Genomic DNA, 17,024 nt, shown 5'->3' with positions numbered 1-17,024 from the left:
GTTAGATTTCATATATGTTTTTTGACTTAGAGTGTATATCTCTGTCTAGTTTTTCAGAAGAATGAATGGGAATGTTTATTGTTACTTTAAATATAGGGTACAGAAGTAACATCTACTTATTTACCAAATGTATATACACATTGCTAAATAAACATGAGCACTGTTATGCCCATGCTTGCAGAGTGTGCTCAGGAAGGTTAAATCATTTCTCTGTTTCTATTGTAACTTAGGATCAAAGTGGAGAAATGAAATATAGATCATCTGTTTTCTGATGATCTCCTATGCTTCTCTTTGAGAAAAGAGAAATAATATCAGGAAAAGATTTATTAAGGTTAAGAGAGAAAATGAGAAGAAAATGTGGTTTGTTTAAGCTGAAAATCAAGAGAACAGGGAATACTTGTAAAATCTGTTTACAGAATTCCTAATCATATGAAAAATATGGTACAATTTTCTTGAAGTGTGGCAAAGCATCAACTGCTGATCATGATGAAAAACTATTTTTTCTCTTTCAAGAATTTCATATATGAGGAAAAAGATAAGTGAATATGTGAATAAATGACTAGCAACCAATAACCACTAAAAAAAAAAAAAAGAATTTCATATATGCACAATTCTATATGATTAACGCATTCCAAGCTTATAGTAAGGGTAGTTTTGTGACATGGAACATGGAAGATGATCTTGATTTGCTGCTTATAAATTAAGAAAAATCATTAGAAATTTAAATTATAGAAAGTAAACTTAGGCAATATGACTATTAAGTATAGCAGTCAGTTTTCTAGGGAAGGACTGAAATACAGATAAGATAAAGAATACAAACTCTAACAAAGAACTTTTCAATGGTAAAGAATCTAATTAAAGCTTCATCAGAAAGATTTATATGTGACATATAAATTATAAGTCTTGCTATATATTCTTTAAGGGCATGGAAAAAATGGACTTAAAGATAAGCATCCACACTCATAATTGTAGTGGTATGGTAAGCCATCAAATCATCTTTCTGGATGGCAAGAAAATAAAAACAAGCATTGATGTAGAAAGAAAAAAAAAAAAGCAATGCTAGCATTTTAGGATCAAGAGCAAAAAAAGAAAACTATTGTTGCTTTTCTAAATAGGAGAAAAAAGCTGAGAAGATATGACACCAAAAAAGCCAGAGCACATGCTGTGTTTAAAAAGTCCACTCATTTTTATGAAACAAGTGAACTACAAGAGAGAACAGATGCCGTGCAGGCTGTAGCAGAGCAAAGCCAGTGGCAAAGCCTTTTGACAGGTCACAGAGCTGATAAATGGAAAGAGGCAGTAGTTAAAACTGGTTTTACTTTTCAAAAGGATTTTATTATTTTCTATGTGTCCTACTGTACTAAAGTCCAAGAAATCATATTTATGGGCACATATGCCCATACATTTCCAGATTTCATCTAAAAATTCTTATTAAACATACTCTTCATTTTGGAGGTAAGATAGAACTTCCCTGGTAGCTCAGATGGTAAAGAATCTGCCTAAAATGAGGGAGATCTGGGTTTGATCCCAGGGTTGGAAAGATTCCCTGGAGAAGGAAATGGAAATCCACTCCAGTATTCTTGCCTGGAGAATTCCATGGGCTTAGGAGTCTGGTGGGCTACAGTAGACGGTATTGCAAAGAGTTGGACTGAGCAACTAACAATAACTGAAACTAAGTGTTGACCTAGAACTATTTATTGCTTTAAGCAGTGATTAGAATGATGGAATGAATTCTGTTTATCCAAGATTGTATATAAAAAGGTATAGTTTGGTGGAATCATAGTGCAGTAACAAAGAGTCTAGGTTTTGAGAAGAAAGAACTACATGAATTCTACTTCTATTCATAGGTTTAAGGAAATGTGCAGTATGTTTTCCAGTTACAAAGCACAAAACAGAACAAAATAAAATAATGACTATTTTTTGTGTAGTTGTGAGGATAAAATTTCATATTATATCTGAGAGTTCTTTGAAAAGTGTGCTAGACACTGGCTCGGAACTGTGACAACTACATGTGTGTGAAGTCACTTCAGTCCTGTGCTGCTCTTTGCAACCCCACAGACTGTAGCCCACTAGGCTCCTCTGACCATGGGATTCTCCAGGCAAGAATGCTGGAGTGGGTTGCCATTTCCTCCTACAGGGAATCTTTCTGATTCAGGGATCAAACTCATGTGTCTAATGTCTCCTGCATTGGCAGGAAGGTTCTTTACCACTAGCGCCACCTGAAAAGCCTACAAAGATGGCCCAAAGGTGTAGCGTTAAAGTGCTGTCTATTGTTCCTGAGTGCAAGGAGGCTGTGCTGTGCTTTATAGAAAAAATATGTTTGATAAGCTTTGTTCAGGCTTGAGTTATAGTGTTACTGGCTGTGAATTCAATTAATATTAATTGATCAACAATATCTTAAATAAGATATGTTTAAACAGAAACACACATAGAACAAAGTGTTATGTGTTGATTGGTAGACAAAACTGTTGTGACCTAATTTTGTAATTTTCCCTAGGAGTAAGGATTCAATATTCACTAATTCAGTGTTCATGGCAGCTTTATAGAATGTAATTACCATAAATAATTAGAACTGACTACATGTATTTATTAAATGGTCACTGGATGCCTAGCATACTAAGAGAGTTGTAAAAGACAAAACAAAGTGCCCCAAGCTATGATATAGATAAGTCTGGTTGGAGATTATCAAATAGTAAACCTTGTGATAGGCTAAAGGCAAGAGAGGGAAGGAATAACCACACCAGTGTATCTGGACAGAAGGACCACAGTGGACACATATTACTACATATTATCACTGAAATTAAAAAAAAAAAAAATAGTTACAAGGAACTACAAAACACTGCCAAGAAGTTTGAAGCCCATTCTATATACTAAAACTCTAAGGATAACAAGGACTTGAAGAGATGGTTTATAGAAGAAATGCTGAGATTAAAAAAAAAATAGCTTAAAAATATGTGAGGAAGAAACAGACGAAAGAGAAGGGCAAGAGGGTCTCTACATACACTGATGAAGAATGAGAGGAACTTGCTGTAAAGCAAATTATTCAGATGAGTTTGGAAGGAAGCTCGATGCTTGTTTTTACTTGTGTGTTAGTATTTTAAATAATTGAGCTTTGGGGATAATTTTCCTCTGAGCCAGCTTGAAGGAAAAGCAGACTAAAAGACTTCTTAAGTTTCTTTTTATCCTGAAGGTGGTGTGCATCTTGAAGATATTTTTGCTTTTTAATATGCTTTCATATGTATTACCTAAGCTTGCAAAGTGGTGTAATATAGTGGACAATGCACTTGTCTAAGGCTCAAGGAGTTCACAATTTGGTCCTGGGCAAACATTTCACAAATCTGGGCCTTGACTTGAGAACAATAGGTTAACATACCATTTAATATCTTGCATTTAGAAATTTGTAAAATCAGAGGGCGGGCTACAGTGCTTGACACATAGTGGATACTCAATAAATGCTTCGTTTTGAAAGTAGTAAAAATGGTATGACTAGCCAAACTGCTATACTACATGGAGGAAATTGACAAAGTTGGCAGAACTGAGATTCTCTACCATAGATTATAGTTTTCTAGGCTTGAATTTCCAAATTATGTTTGAAAACTTTTTACTTGAATACACTGTCAATGAGAGATTAGTAAAAGTTGTCTAAACGATGATGTCTTATTATCAGTTCAGTTCAGTTCAGTCACTCAGTCATGTCCAACTATTTGCGACCCCATGGACTGCAGCATGCCAGGCCTTCCTGTCCATCAGCAACTCCTGGAATTTACTCAAACTCATGCCCATTGAGTCGGATGGCATCACTGACTCAACGTCTTATTTTGGAGAAGCTCAAAACCACTAAGTTAGAGTTTAAGAAACATTATTCCATTATCTACATGATATCTATCTTTTCAGGAGAGAAAAAAATGTGCTTATGATCAGAAATTTACCAACTCCTTTTGCAAATATCAATAACATACTTCAATGTCTGTCAGGTAAAATTGAACAATCTGACATTTTACTGTTAATTTGAAAGAGAAATTTTGCAGAAGCTACATATTTTACATTTTTTACCACTTTCCTTACTCATTGTAAATCATTTTGCAAATATAGTTGTTTTCTGAGTGGAATAGTTACTAGTGGCTATTAACGTTTGAAATATTTAGTTAATAAAAAATTTTAAAAGTATATGCAAAACAGAAAAAGAGACTCAGATGTATAGAACAGACTTGTGGACTCTGGGAGGAGGCGAGGGTGGGATGTTTCAAGAGAACAGCATCGAAACATGTATATTATCTAGGGTGAAACAGATCACCAGCCCAGGTGGATGCATGAGACAAGTGCTCAGACTTGGTGCACTGGGAAGACCCAGAGGGATCGGGTGGAGAGGGAGGTAGGAGGGGGGACCGGGATGGGGAATACATGTAAATCCATGGCTAATTCATTTCAATGTATGACAAAAACCACTGCAATGATGTAAAGTAATTAGCCTCCAACTAATAAAAATAAATGGAAAAAAAAGTATATAATTTATTCAGGGACATTCATATGCAAATTAATTATAATAATAAACTACTTGAGTAAATGACTAACATTTCATCCATAAAATATAAAAATTTGGAAAATATTGATTTGTGTGACAAATAGTGACAAAGTATTTCTGCCTCATGCCACACTGTGCCTGACAAAATATTACTAGAAGAACTGCATAATGAATTTTCTACCTTAAATTTTAAAAAGTATTAAAAATACATAAAATAAAAATGAACAAATACCTTTGGAGGTGTCTCAGATCCTGGATATTCTCTCTGATCTAGTTTCTTCCAGCGATCCATTAATTTGGTCACCATAGGTGTATTAAAATCTACCAACTGGAATCCTGTAACATTGGCTCCACCGTGTATAAATCTCTCAAGAGAAATATCCTTGAATCCCTATAAAAATCAGTATGACAGTTTGTTAAGCTTAATTAATTATTTGAGTTAATAGCTAACATTTTGGCTCCTCAATGTTAATGTGAATTGATAACCAATATGATTTAAAAGTGATGGCTATAAACAGCTGGAAGATTATGTCAATGTTGACATAGTAACAATTATGTCAATTTAGCTGTTAAACTCTGTCATTCAAAATCTAATACATGACACCACATCAACAACAAAAAAGACAAATATCACATGATCATCTCAACAGATACAGAAAAAACATTTGACAAAATTCACCATCCACTCATGATAAATATTCCCATCAAAGTGGATATAATGGACACATATATCAGCATAATAAAAGTTATTTATGACAAACCCAATGCCAACATAATATTCAATGGTGAAAAGCTGAAAGACTTCTTGCTAAAATTTGGAATAAAACAAGGATGCCCACTGTCACCTCTTCTATTCAACATACTATTGAAAGTCCTAGCGACAGCAATCAGACAAGAAAAAGAAACAAAATATTATTCAAATTGTAGGGAAAAGGTAAAGTTGTCATTATCTGCAGATGACATGATATTATATATAGAAAACTCTAAAGATTCCACAGAAAAACTACTAGAACTGATAAAATAATTTAGCATGGTAATAGGATATGAGATTAACATACAGAAATCTGCTGCATTTTTAACACTAATAATACATATCAGAAAGTGAATGTAAAAAATCATTAAATACATAAAAAAAAAAAACCTTAAAATACCTAGGCATAAACTTCACCACAGAGGTGAAAGACTTAAATGCTAAGATCTATAAAACAATGATAAAGGAAACTGAAGATGATTCAAAGAAATAGAAAAATAACACATGCTCTTGGATTGGAAGAGTTAATATTATTAAGATGGCCAACTACTTAAAGTAATATACAGATTTAATGAGATCTTTATCAAAAACCCATGACATTTTTCACAGAACTAGAATAATTATAAAATTTATATTTTCCACAGAACTAGAATAATCCTAAAATTTATATGGAGCCACAAATGACCCAGAATTAAAAAGTAATCTTCAAGAAAAAGAACAATGGTGGAGGTCTAACTGTCTCATACTTCAGACAGTAATATAAAGCTACAGTAATCAAAACAGCATGATCTTGGCACAAAAACAGACATATGGGTTAATGGAACAGAATAGAGAGCCCAGGAAAAAACCAACACACCTACAGTCAGTTAATCTTCAATGAGGGAGGCAAGAATATATGATGGAGAAAAGGAAGTCAGTCTCTTCAGTAAGTGGTTTGGGAAAGCTGGACAACTGCATATAAATCAATGAGCTAAGAACACTCCCTCACACCATACATAAAAATAAACTGAGAATGGCTTAAAGATTTAAATACAAGACCTGACCCCATAAAACTCCTAGAAGAGAACATAGGCAAAACCATCTCTGACATAAATTGAGCAATATTCCCTTGGTCAGTCTCCCAAAGCCAAATAAATAAAGTCAAAAATAAACAAATTGGAACTAATCAAGTTTAGAAACTTTTGAGCAGCAAAGGAAATCATGAACAAAATGAAAAGGCAACCTACGGGGTGGAAGAAAATATTTGCAAATATTGTGACTGACAAGGACTTAATTCCCAAAATATACAAACTGCTCATACAGCTTAATATAGAAAAGACAAACAAACCAATCAAAAAAAAAAAATGGGCAGAAGACTTATATTGACATTTTTCCAAAGATGGCATTCAGATGGTCAAAAAGCACATGAAAAATGCTCAACATTGCTTATCATCAGAGAAATGCAAATCAAAATCACAATGAGGGATCACCTCACACAAGTCAAAATAGACATCTTCAAAAAGTCTACAAATAATAAATGCTGGTAAGGATGTGGAGGAAAGGGAGCCCCCTGATACTGTTTGATGGGACGGTAAATTGGTATAACCACTACCGAGAAGAGTGTGGAGGTTCCTTAAAAAACTAAAAATAGAGTTGCCATATGACTCAGCAGTTCTACTCTTGAGCATATATCTGGAGGAAATTCAAATTTAAAAAGGCATCTTTTCAAACACTGAACGCCAGTGTTCACAGTAGCACTATTTACAATAGCCAAGACATGGAAACAGCCTAAATGTTCATCATCAAATGAGTGAATAAAGAAGATATGGCACATACACATTATGAAATATTGTTCAACTGTAATAGGATGAATGCATGCAGTAACATGGATGGGCCTAGAGATTATCTTACTAAATGAATTGTCAGACAGAGAAGGACAAATATCATATGATATCACTTGTATGTAGAATTAGAATAAAAGAATACAAATTAATTCATTTACAAAACAGACTTAACAGACATAGGAAGCAAATTTATGTTTACTAAAGGAGGAGAGCTAGGAAGGATAAATTAAGAATTTGGGATTAACCAATCTATACTACTACATACAAAATAGATAAACAATATGCTAACATATATAATAATAGGGAACTACATTTAATATTTTTTAATAATCTATAATGGAAAATAATCTGAAAAAGAATATATATATATATATATATATATATATATAAATACATACACACACACACACATGAGTATGTGTATAACTGAGTCACTTTTCTCTACATCTGAAACTAACACATTACAAATCAAGTATATTTCAATTAAAAAATATAACACATGAGAAAAGGATATAAATGTTTCTAGTTCAATTCAACTCAATTTAACAAGCATCAATATTTCTGAAATGCCTCTGAGTGCCTTTTATGAAGCATGGAGGAGGATACAGGAGATGAATGAAAAGCATCAAACATAAGACACCTAAACAGATACGTGTTTTATGTGAAAATGTCTTATATTAATATTAAGGTTTTATGGTATTCTGAGTCTGTGATGTGTAACACTTTTCACGGCAGTTCAGCTTAATTACAAAGTGGTTTAAAAGAAGATAAAGTTTTGAGACAGAAAAGGTGAAGGTTTTGATTATATCAGTCACTACAGTCCTCATAGTTTTGGGAAATGGCAGTGGATGAGAAGAGAGCAAATAGGCCATTCACAGGTGGTAGGGAAAAATTCAAGCCCCAGCAGGTGGAGTGAGGAAGGTGGACAGGAAGGTGTCACCTCATTTGGTTCAGAGGTAGTTAACTAAGTTAAAAAAATTATGGAAAAAATGTTATTTATTTTCTAGCTATATCGTTCTATCACCTATCTGTTTATCTCTCATTTCTCTCTATCTTTTACATATGTATTCCATACCTGGCTCTATTTTTCCACTAGAAATTTGAGGTAACTTGCAAAAATACATGCCCAATTTTGTAAGCAAACAATTATAGGAAAAAGACAAAAAAGTATATTACAAAAGTGAATTATTATAACCAAAGATATTAACTCAGACAAAAGTAAACCACACAGAGTTTGAATCATCTGCACTTGCTTTCCTGTCTGTCCCCTTTAGGTATTTAGGAAATCTTTTTTTAAATGTGAATTTGATTCAGTAGTCTTGAGAAAAATTTTATCTTTTTCCTTTTTTTGGTCAACATAAATTATGCAACAGTGACCCTACAGTTATAGTAGGAATCAAGAAGAAGAGGAAGACCTAGTGTTACCTATCCTGTTGCATGTGTCTCAGCCATGATTTTGGAAACTTTTTATTTTAATAACAAAGAGGAATTTCTTACTAGCCAATATATACATGCTACTGTCTGGCTACTGGCATGTAAGGGACAATGAAAGACCCAGGAGTGTGTATTCATAGTTAATATTAATGCTGGGCTGACTATGTATCAGGCATTGTGGTAAGCACATTCCACTGATTATCAATCTAGTTCTCACAACAAACTTATGAGATAGATCCTATCTTACAAATAAGGAAACCAAGTGTCAGTGGGTTAAAACAAAACTATTCAAGATCTCCCAGCAAATACATATTAGAACCAAAAGATTCCCAACTTTGCCTTTTTAAAATTATGCTCTTGTGTATTTTTACACAAATATGTGTTTTCCCTTGAAGAAATAGGGTTTCCCTTGTGGTTCAGCTGGTAAAGAATTCGCCTGTAATGTGAGAGACATGGGTTTGATCCCTGGGTTGGGAAGATCCCCTGGAGAAGGGAATGGCTACCCACTCCAGTATTCTGGCCTGAAGAATTGAATGGACTATACAGTCCATGGGGTTGCAAAGAGTTGGACATGGCTGAGCTACTTTCACTTTCACTTTTCATGTGTTTTCAATTTTGATATTTATCATAATATTCCTAGGAAAGGCAGGGAGATACTGTAGAAAGCAATTCAGGCTCTGAATCTCATTTCTGCAACTTTCTAGCCTTAGGTTTCCCACATGCAAAATAAGAATGATAATGCTAACACAGCTAGGACATCTGGTTTGAATTTAGTAAATAATGGCCATTGTTAATTAATTAATTCAATAAATATTTATTTCATGTCTATTATATGCTAGCTGATTTGACAGTTCATCAGTAATATTCTCATTTTACTGGGAAAAAAGACATCAGAAATCAAATATATGATTTTGAAACTGGAAAAACACTATCAATCTCTAGCTAGTTAAATGTCAGTTGAACATTCATTCATAAAAATGAGAAGATAGGGCAGACCCAGAGATAGGCAAATAATTTCAATTTTCCAAAAGCTACAGTGATTCAACTATTGCATTAGTTGCTAACTGATAACATTATTATTTTATTTTAGCAGTGGGTGAAATAGAATGCCTGCCAAGTGTTTTTTTTTTTTGTTTGTTTGTTTGTTTTTTGATAGAGTTTTCCCACACATGCAGGCAAAGCTGCAGCCTTCAGAAAAATCATCTGATGTAAAGCCTAACTGATAAATAATTGTTTACATTTCTCTGATTCCATTCTGTTGTTATGCTGAAGGTAAAGGAAAAAATATTACCACATCTGATTATAAGCTTCTTTTAGCTATAATCTAAAGAATGGTAGGTGACTCAGTTAATTTTAGCTATGTCTATTTGAGTATAGGCAATATTTTTTCTTTCATATTTTGAACTAATTTCATATAGAAAATTGGTAGGCTGTAACTGGAAAGTTTTCATGGAAGGTTACTTTGATGACTAAGTAGGTTTTAGTTTTTAGCCACAGGATATTGTGGAACTGTGGAACAGTTTCCAGAACAAACTGTGGAAAATTCTTCAATAGATGGGAATACCAGACCACCTTACCTGCCTCTTGAGAAACGTGTATGCAGGTCAAGAAGCAACAGTTAGAACTGGACATCGAACAACAGACTGGTTTGAAATTGGGAAAGGAGTACATCAACGCTGTATATTGTCACCCTGCTTATTTAACTTATATGCAGAGTACATCATGTGAAATGCCAAGCTGGATGAAGCACAAGCTGCAATCAAGATTGCTGGGAGAAATATCAGTAACCTCAGATACACAGATGACACCACCCTTATGGCAGAAAGTGAAGAGCTAAAAAGCATCTTGATGAATGTGCAAGAGGTGAGTGAAAAGCTGGCTTTAAACTCAACATTCAAAAAACAAAGATCATGGTATCCGATCCATTACTTCATGACAAACAGATGGGGAAACAATGGAAACTGAGAGAATTTATTTTGGGGGACTCCAAAAATCACTGCAGATGGTGACTGCAGCCAGTCATGAAATGAAAAGATGCTTGCTCCTTGGAAGAAAAGCTATGACCAACCTAGACAGCATGTTATAAAGTAGAGACATTACTTTGCCTACAAAGGTCCATCTAGTCAAAGCTATGGTTTTCCAGTAGTTGTGTAAGGATGTGAGAGTTGGCTATAAAGAAAGCTGAACTCTGAAGAACTGATACTTTTGAACTGTGGTGTTGGAGAAGACTCTTGAGAATTCCTTCTACTGCAAGGAAATCCAACCCGTCCATCCTAAAGGAAATTAGTCTTGAATATTCTTTGGAAGGACTGATGCTGAAGCTGAAGCTCCAATACTTTGGCCACCTGATGTGAAGAACTGACTTATTTGAAAAGCCCTGATGCTGGGAAAGATTGAAGGTGGGAGGAGGAGGGGACGACAGAGGATGAGATGGTTTGATGGCATAACCAACTCGATGGACATGAGTTTGAGCAAGCTCTGGGTATTGGTGATGGACAGGGAAGCCTGGCCATGGGGTCAGAAAGATTAGGACATGACTGAGCTACTGAACCAAACTGAACTGACTGTGGAACTGAAAGTGTGGAAAACATTGTAATACAATCTTCTCTACAGTCCTAGAGCAGTGAAGGGAGAGGTGGTTAGTGGTTAAATAACTAGTAAATAATGCCCCAGAGGGCAGAGGGGAGACCAGTGAGAGAGTTTCTCTTACTGAAATGGGCTACTCAACAATGTCTGCATTTCACAATAGTTAATGACATCCTAAGAAAAATATTAATTTCCAACTTGGCTTTCCTTTTAATTTTCATTTAGAGTTAATACATCTGGGAAGAGGGAAAGTGAAATTAATAAATTAGAGAACTTCAGATATCCTAATGATTACTGATGTAAATCTATAGGTTCATCATATCATATGTGTTTAATAAATACTTATTTTGTATTTTTCTAATTAAGATAGAATATCTACTGTTTTGCATTTCAGGTTTACAGGTTGACTAAATCATACTGAGACAGCTCAGGTGCAGTTAAAAGAAAGAGTGTCAAATAGAATGGGAGAAATTCCTTTCAACAGCTTTTAAATGTTAGGTTAAAATTTGACTTGGGAGGGTGGTCCCAAGATGGTGGAGGAATAGGATGGGGAGACCACATTCCCCCACAAATTCATCAAAAGATCATTTGAATGCTGAGCAACTTCCACAAAACAACTTCTGAATGCTGGTGGAGGACACCAGGCATCCAGAAAGGCTGCCCTTTCTCTTCAAAAGGAGGTAGGACAAAGTATAAAAGACAAAAAGAGTGACAAAAGAATTAGGGATGGAGACCCATCCTGGGGAGGCAGTCGTGAAGAAGTTTCCAAATACCAGGAAACCCTCTCACTTGCGGGTCTGTGGGGAGCAACATAATTGGGAGGAAAAAGAAAAAACCCACAGAATACACACCTAACCACAACTCCCAGCATAGATGTAGCCCAGTTGCTCACATCAGCCACCAGGGGTGGACAGGGAGGCACAGGCTGCCTGCTTAAGGTAAGGACCAGGCCTGCATGTCCTGAGGACAATCTGAGGGAGCTAATGTGAGACAGCAGCCCAAACTGTGAGATAGCCAGAGAGAGAGAGAGAGAGAGAGAGAGAGAGAGAGAGAGAGAGAAAACAAACAAACAAACAAGAACTTTCCTGCAAAAAGTTCTAATTCAATGTGCAGCCTGGCCCGCTCACAGAGCAAAGGATTGAGTGATCACCAAAGGAGAGCTAGCCAGCTGCATACAGTCCCCTCCCTGCCAGAGGCAGAGAGGCAGGTGGGTGACATCCAGAGCCAGAAGTCAAGGGGCTGCTCCAATCTCGGCCTCAGAGACCGGCATCCTCCACCAAATTGTGAGCAGGCCCCCAGTTGTTAACCACATCTTCCTGGGATCCTGGATGGTTGACATCTGCCAGGAGAGTCGCAGCCTGAGATCAGCTCCCCAGAGGAGACACATGGCACACCTGAGACCAGAGAGGTGATTAAGACGCAAGGCCCACCTGGGAGAGTGTGCTGGCCAAGCACCTGGTCGCCTGAGCTGCTCAGACCTGGGAAGGGCACGAAACACACGCCCAACAGTCTGTGCCCTTGCAGAGTACCCGGAGTACCCGAGAACCTGAATCCGAGCGGCTTAGACCTGGGAAGTGCATGAAACCCAGGGCCCGCTTTGGCAGTGCCCTGCAGAGCACCCTGCATCCTGAACAGTGTAGAACCAGAAAGCACCCACCGTGAGCTTGGGCAAACCCAGTGTGGTCCATTCACTGCGAGCACTCCCCACACCCGCCAGTGATATTTGCAGGGTTCCTCCTCCCCAAAACACAACTGAACAAGTGAGCGTAAATAAGTGACCACCTTCACCCCCTTGTGTCAGGGTGGAAATTAGACATGGAAGAGACTTTCAAACAGGGGAAGCCAAAATAAACAAAGAAGAGGGACCTGCTCTGCAGGTGACAGGTGCAACAGATTAAAACCTTGCAGTTAACATTGACTAAGCATTAGAGGGGGCTTATAGACATTGAGAAGAAGTATGACCTGAAACAAAGAACTATCTGAAACTGAACTGACCCCACACTGCCCTCGATAGCTCCAGAGAAATTCCTAGTATATTTTACTATTATCATTTTTTAATTTTGTTTATTTTAACTTCTTTATTACATATTTAATTTCAGTTTTATAGCTTACTATTACCTTGCAAAAAAAAGACCCTATTTTTAAAGCAAATTTCATATGTATATTTTTTACAATTTTTCTGATTGATTTAGTTTTATATTTTTAATATTGTATTTTTGAGACTCTAAACTCTAGACTTTTAATCTTTGTTTTTTGGTATTTGTTACCGATTTTGTACCTTTAAGAATCTAATCTTCAGTATCCATGTTTACTTCAGATCAGTTCAGTTCAGTTGCTCAGTCGTGTCTGATGCTTTGCGACCCCATGAACTACAGCATGCCAGGCCTCCCTACCCATCACCAACTGCCAGAGTCTACCCAAACCCATGTCCATTGAGTCGGTGATGCCATCCAACCATCTCATCCTCTGTCGACCCCTTCTCCTCCTGTCCTCAATCTTCCCCAGCATCAGGGTCTTTTCAAAGGAGTCAACTCTCCACATCAGGTGGCCAAAGAATGGAGTTTCAGCTTCAACATCAGTCCTTCCAATGAACACCCAGGACTGACCTCCTTTAGGATGGACAGGTTGGATCTCCTTGCAGTCCAAGGGACTCTCAAGAGTCTTTCCCAACACCACAGTTCAAAATCATCAATTCTTCAGCGCTCAACTTTCTTTATAGTTCAACTCTCACATCCATACAAGACTACTGGAAAAACCATAACCTTCACTAGACGGACCTTTGTTGACAAAGTAATGCCTCTCCTTTTTAATATGATGTATAGGTTGGACATAACTTTCCTTCCAAACAGTAAACGTCTTTTAATTTCATGGCTGCAATCATCATTTGCAGTGATTTTGGAGCCCCCCCCCCCCCAAATAAAGTCAGCCACTGTTTCCACTGTTTCCCCATCTATTTGCCATGAAGTGATGGGGCCAGATGCCATGATCTTAGTTTTCTGAATGTTGAGCTTTAAGCCAACTTTTTCATTCTCCTCTTTTATGTTTACTTAGGGTTGTGATTAGTGGCTTGATTGCTCTCTCCCCTTTTGACTCTCCCTTTTGTCCCCCAGGTCACCTTTATCTCCTCCCTCCCCCTTCTCTTCTCTACTTAACTTTTGTGAATCTCTCTGGTTTTTCCCAGCTGTGGAGAACACTTAGGGAACTGATTACTTGCTAGATTGGTCTTTCCCATTTTGACTCCCCCTTTCCTACTCCTGGTCACCTCTATCTCCCTCCTCCCTCTTCTCTTCTCCATGCAACTCTGTGAATTTCTCTGAGTGCCCCAGACTGTAGAGAGTCTTTTCACCATTAACCTATATGTTTTATAATCTGTGCTGTATGGATGGAGACTTGAGTCTACTCTAAGTATAAGACTGAAAGTCAGAGGCAGGAGGCTTAAATCCAAAACTTAAGAACACCAGAGAACTCCCAATTCCAGAGAACATTAATAGACAAGAGCTCATCAACAGCCTCTGTACCTACACTGAAATCAAGCATCACCTAAGAGCCAACAAGTTCCAGAGAAAGATATACCTGCTAATTTTCCAACAACACAGGAAAACAGCCCTGAGCATTAAAATACAGGCTGCCCAAAGACATGCCAAAACCATAGACACCCCAAAACTCACTACTGGACATTTCATTGCACTCCAGAGAGAAGAGACCCAGCACCACCCACCAGAACACAGACACAAACTCCCCTAACCAGGAAACAAGCTAGTAGTCCAACCCCACCCCCCAGGGAGCAGGCTCCACAATAAAGAGGAACCACAAACTTCCAGCATATAGAAAGGCCACCCCCTAAACAGCAATGTAAGCAAAATGAAAAAGGCAGAGAAATATTCAACAGGTAAAGGAACATGGTAAATACCCACCAAAGCAAACAGAAAAGGAGAAGATAGGGAGTCTATCTGAAAAATGATCCAGAACAATGAAAGTAAAGATGCTCCAAAATCTTGAAAGCAAAATAAACAGTGTAGAGACAAAGATTGAGAAGATATAAGAAATGTTTAACAAGGACCTAGAAGAAATGAAAAAGAGTCAATCAACAATGAATAATGCAATAACTGAGGTCAAAAGCACTCTGGAGGGAACCAACAGTAGAATAATTGAGGTAGAAGATAGGACAAGTGAGGTGGAAGATAGAATGGTGGAAATAAAAGAAACAGAGAGGAAAAAAGAAAAAAAAAGAAATAAAAGAAATGAGGGCAACCTCAGAGACATCTGGGACAATGGTAAGCCCCAACGTTTGAATCATAGGAGCCCCAGAAGAAGAAAACAAAAAGAAAGGGCGTGAGAAAATACTTGAGGAGGTAATAGTTGAAAACTTCCCTAAAATGGGGAAGGAAATAGCCACCCAAACCCAAGAAATCCAGAGATTCCCAAACAAGATAAACCCAAGGCAAAATACTGCAAGACACATATTAATCAAATTAATGAAGATCAAACACAAAGAACAAATATTAAAAGCAGCGAGGGAAAGGCAACAAATTAAACACATGGGATAACAGCTGTTCTGTTATCCCCTAAGGGATAACAGCTGTTCTTTCAATAGAAACTCTCAGGCCAGAGGGGAATGGCAGGACATACTTAGAATGATGAAAGTGAAAAACCTACAACCCAGACTACTATACCCAGCAAAGATCTCATTCAAGTACGAAGAGGAAAGCAAAAGCTTTACAGACAAGCAAAAGCTCAGAGAATTCAGCATCACCAAACCAGCTCTTCAACAAATGCTAAAGGATCTTCTCTAGACAGGAAACACAGAAAAGGTTTATAAACTCGAACCCAAAACAACAAAGTAAATGGCAATGGGATCATACTTATCAATAATTACCTTAAATGTAAATGGGTTGAATACCTGAACCAAAAAAACAAAGACTGGCTGAATGGATACAAAAACAAGACCTCTATATATGCTGTCTACAATATACCCACCTCAAATCAAGGGACACATACAGACTGAAAGTGAAGGGCTGGAAAAAGATATTTCATGCAAATGCAGACCAAAAGGAAGCAGAGGTAGTAATGGTCATATCAGATAAAATATGCTTTGAAATAAAGACAGTGATAAGAGACAAAGAAGGACAATACATAATGATCAAAGGATCAATTCAAGAAGACATAGCAATTATAGATATATATGCACCTAACATAGGAGCATCTCAATGCATAAGGCAAATAGTAATAGGTATGAAAGGGGAAATTTAGTAACACAATAATAGTAGGAGACTTTAATACCCCACTCACATCTATGGATAGATCAACCAAACAGAAAATTAGCAAGGAAACACAAACTTTAAATGACACAATGGACCAGTTAGCCTTAATTGGTATCTATAGGACATTACAACCCAAAACAATGAATTTCACCTTTTTCTCAAGTGCACACAGAATATTCTCCAGGGTAAATCACATCCTGCATCATTAATCTAAACTTGATAATTTTAAAAAAGTTGAAATCATTTCAAGCTTCTCCTGCAATGTGGGAGACCCCAGTTTGATTCCTGGGTTGGGAAGATACCCTGGAGAAGGCAAAGGCTACCCACTCCAGTACTCTGACCTGGAGAATTCCATGGACTGTATAGTCCATGGGATAACAAAGAGTCGGACACGACTGAGCGACTTTAAATGTAAAATGTAATGCAAGCATCTTTTCTGATCACAGTCTGGTAAGATTAGATGTCCACTACAGGAAGAAAACTATTAAAATACAAATATATGGAGGCTAAACAACCCGCTTCTGAATAACCAACAAATCACAGAAGAAATTAAAAGAGAGATCAAAATATGCTGCAAATGAAAATGAAAACATGACTACTCAAAATCTATGGGTTTCAGTAAAAGCGGTGCTAAAGGGAAAGTTCAT

The 17,024-nt window shown here is 36.9% G+C and overlaps 1 protein-coding gene across 7 annotated transcripts in view; it reads right to left on the bottom strand.

Annotated features, from left to right (window-relative positions):
- The window catches only part of GRIA4 (glutamate ionotropic receptor AMPA type subunit 4), a 639,355-nt gene that overhangs the window by 80,268 nt on the left and 542,063 nt on the right, over positions 1 to 17,024 (bottom strand). For all 7 annotated transcript variants that reach the window (XM_070473691.1, XM_070473688.1, XM_070473690.1 and 4 more), the window contains exon 7: positions 4,755 to 4,913. In XM_070473691.1, coding sequence (XP_070329792.1) covers positions 4,755 to 4,913 — 159 coding nt within the window. The remainder of the gene's footprint in view (positions 1 to 4,754; positions 4,914 to 17,024) is intronic.

Source organism: Odocoileus virginianus, chromosome 10, assembly GCF_023699985.2.
Source record: "Odocoileus virginianus isolate 20LAN1187 ecotype Illinois chromosome 10, Ovbor_1.2, whole genome shotgun sequence".
Classification (NCBI taxonomy): Eukaryota; Metazoa; Chordata; class Mammalia; order Artiodactyla; family Cervidae; genus Odocoileus; species Odocoileus virginianus.
Note: the sequence above shows the minus strand (reverse complement) of the source record. Positions and strands in the feature narration are given on the sequence as shown.